Genomic DNA, 2,213 nt, shown 5'->3' with positions numbered 1-2,213 from the left:
TGCAGTTGCAAGTCTTATGTTTTGAGGGTCTATCTCATTTAACAACATTAACATTTAAGGGCTTTAGATTGTTGCACTTGACTTTGGCGATAGATTGATCGAAGAATCATTTATTCTCCAAAAATATAATGTTCAATGTCAAAAGAGCATGCTTAACTCTCAGATTTTATTGCAATAGGAAATGTGTGCTCAAACATATGTATGTAAAACGATAAATATCCGCTTTATTTGTGGCTCATACGAGCATAGTATAACTAATACCGAGAATGCTCAAAGTAGCTTGATAAACAAAAAACTTCTTATTACACGAATATAACTTTTGACCCATCGTTTCTATGGCAGCTATACGATACAGTGGTCCGATATTATTTAGATTTTGCTAATATGTAGGGAGCATAGTAATACCTATATTTTATTTAAAATATATTGACAAAGTTTTTCATATAAAAACATATTTTTCGACCGATCATCCCAGCTTTATGATATATTGGTTAAATCCAACCTGTTCTGACATATGTAGCGCCTCCAACAGAAAAAACAGAGAATAGTAGTTCTTACAGACGGACATGGCTATGACAAATAATAACCTCTACTAGGGTATAAAAAGTGCGAGTCATTTACGAATACTAACGATGATGTATGCATATAAGCCAGTAAATTTAAGACAAATCCAAATTATCATTGCCGTTCCTTGAAAAATGTTGTCATCGTATTTTTCCATACTTAATTATTTAATCGTTTTCTGTATTTTAATTGTTTATACAATAAATTTAATTTGCGGTTTCACAAGCATCCACCCAATCGTTATATACATCAATAGGCTCTGACAAAAAGTTTATCCCAGTTTGAAAATCCTCTAGACAAACGCGACATGTTATTTTAGCAGTGTTCCGTCCTTTATCCCTGAAATGTTTACATGGGGGCATTAAAAAAGCTGGACAATTTTTGAAAACATACGTACAAATTACATTTTTACTTCACATGATTTTTCATGATTACAAAATGGGCAGTTAAATTGTTGATCCAAAGGCTCAATATTTTTTCTTTTAGGTGGAGGTTTTCTTTTAGATTTTCTTCTTCCCATATTTAATCAGAATCAACTTCTGGATATTAAGATCGGCTAGAATTCGCGTTGTGGATTATTTTAGAGATATAAGAGACAAGACAACGAAAGACAGATATATTTTAGACGACCATAGAAACTTTTGATGTTTACGATGTATTCCAATGTATCGATATTTTTCGATATTGTCAACTGGCAGTTTTTTAACACTTATGTGGCACTTAAATTATTTAATACTTAGTAACTGCTTCATAATTTTCTTTTTGCAAAATACCTATTAGCAATTTAAGAAATAAATACCCATTAGATAATAATTAAATCATAATGTTGGTTACTCAAAATGTTAACTACATTCAAATTGCTTTATTATATATACCTTATGTTCTCTTATAATTCGCCTCAAATGTGTCTTTAAACTAAATAGTTATGTAGTATTTTTTAATTAATATCCTTTCTCCACTGGGCTTAAAAATGTCACATTTTCAAGTTTCACATATTGGTGTTCCACCTGTTTCCAGTAACATGTGAGTGGCAAAAGTACCGCTTATTTAAATAAACAGCTGATCGAGTTGCTTTAATTTACATAAGCTTCGCACAGATTTCCTTCCAAAAGTCAAATAATACGGCCTCAAAGTACGGGCTCCATTTAAAAGGACTCTTTGCGGGATCTGGCCAATTATAAATGTTAAAAACTGTGGGATTTTAAAACATTATATTATAATTTGAAGTTACCGGTTGCCTTCGTTGCAATATCAGCTGTTTATGGTAATGAACACATTCACATTTTTCACAAGATCGATAGAAAACTCGATAAATCATCGCAAAAAACACGAACTGTTCGGGACGAATTTACACATTTTGCAAAAATGTGACATTTTAAAGAAATGTTTCAGTGGACAGAGGCTATGACTTGTTACGGAACTGCTTGTTTCTCAGTGGGCCGCGCCGGCTGGCTCATCGGATTCTCTGGGTGCAGTCCCATCCCTGGCCCGCAGTCCGCACAATCGATAACAACAAAGCTACACGTCTGTAGCAAAACAGACTCGCACAACACTACTCAAAATGAACCACATAATCGATAACAAATATTCGGAACTGCTAACTCATGAACAAAATAAACAGCTGTAACAACTATGAAAATGTAAACAAC

General features: G+C 33.2%; 1 protein-coding gene across 2 annotated transcripts; it reads right to left on the bottom strand.

The window, feature by feature from the left end:
• Positions 1-710: 710 nt before the first annotated feature.
• On the bottom strand, positions 711-1,256 carry LOC135438072 (transcription elongation factor 1 homolog). 2 transcript variants are annotated; one of them, XR_010437836.1, is made up of 2 exons: positions 962-1,256; positions 711-903 (listed from the first exon to the last, which is right to left on the bottom strand). XR_010437836.1 is itself a non-coding variant. In XM_064696190.1 (2 exons), the coding sequence occupies exons 1-2, from the start codon at positions 1,082-1,084 to the stop codon at positions 771-773; spliced, it is 249 nt and encodes an 82-aa protein (XP_064552260.1). In that variant the 5' UTR covers positions 1,085-1,225; the 3' UTR covers positions 711-770. The 2 variants fall into 2 exon arrangements, 1 of the variants encoding a protein (XP_064552260.1); XM_064696190.1 differs by having other exon boundaries at positions 969-1,225.
• Between the last annotated feature and the right edge of the window lie 957 nt (positions 1,257-2,213).

Source organism: Drosophila montana, unplaced genomic scaffold, assembly GCF_035044405.1.
Source record: "Drosophila montana isolate Dmon_TW-CO22-7 unplaced genomic scaffold, ASM3504440v1 contig_3845_1, whole genome shotgun sequence".
In the NCBI taxonomy this organism is placed as follows: Eukaryota; Metazoa; Arthropoda; class Insecta; order Diptera; family Drosophilidae; genus Drosophila; species Drosophila montana.
Note: the sequence above shows the minus strand (reverse complement) of the source record. Positions and strands in the feature narration are given on the sequence as shown.

Excerpts from the sequence above, each read along its gene's own strand:
- LOC135438072 (XM_064696190.1), bottom strand. The coding sequence starts at position 1,084 with ATGGGAAGAAGAAAATCTAAAAGAAAACCTCCACCTAAAAGAAAAAAT. Across the intron at positions 904-968 it reads AAATCATGTGAAGTAAAAAT|GGATAAAGGACGGAACACTG; the intron begins GTAATTTGTACG and ends TAAACATTTCAG.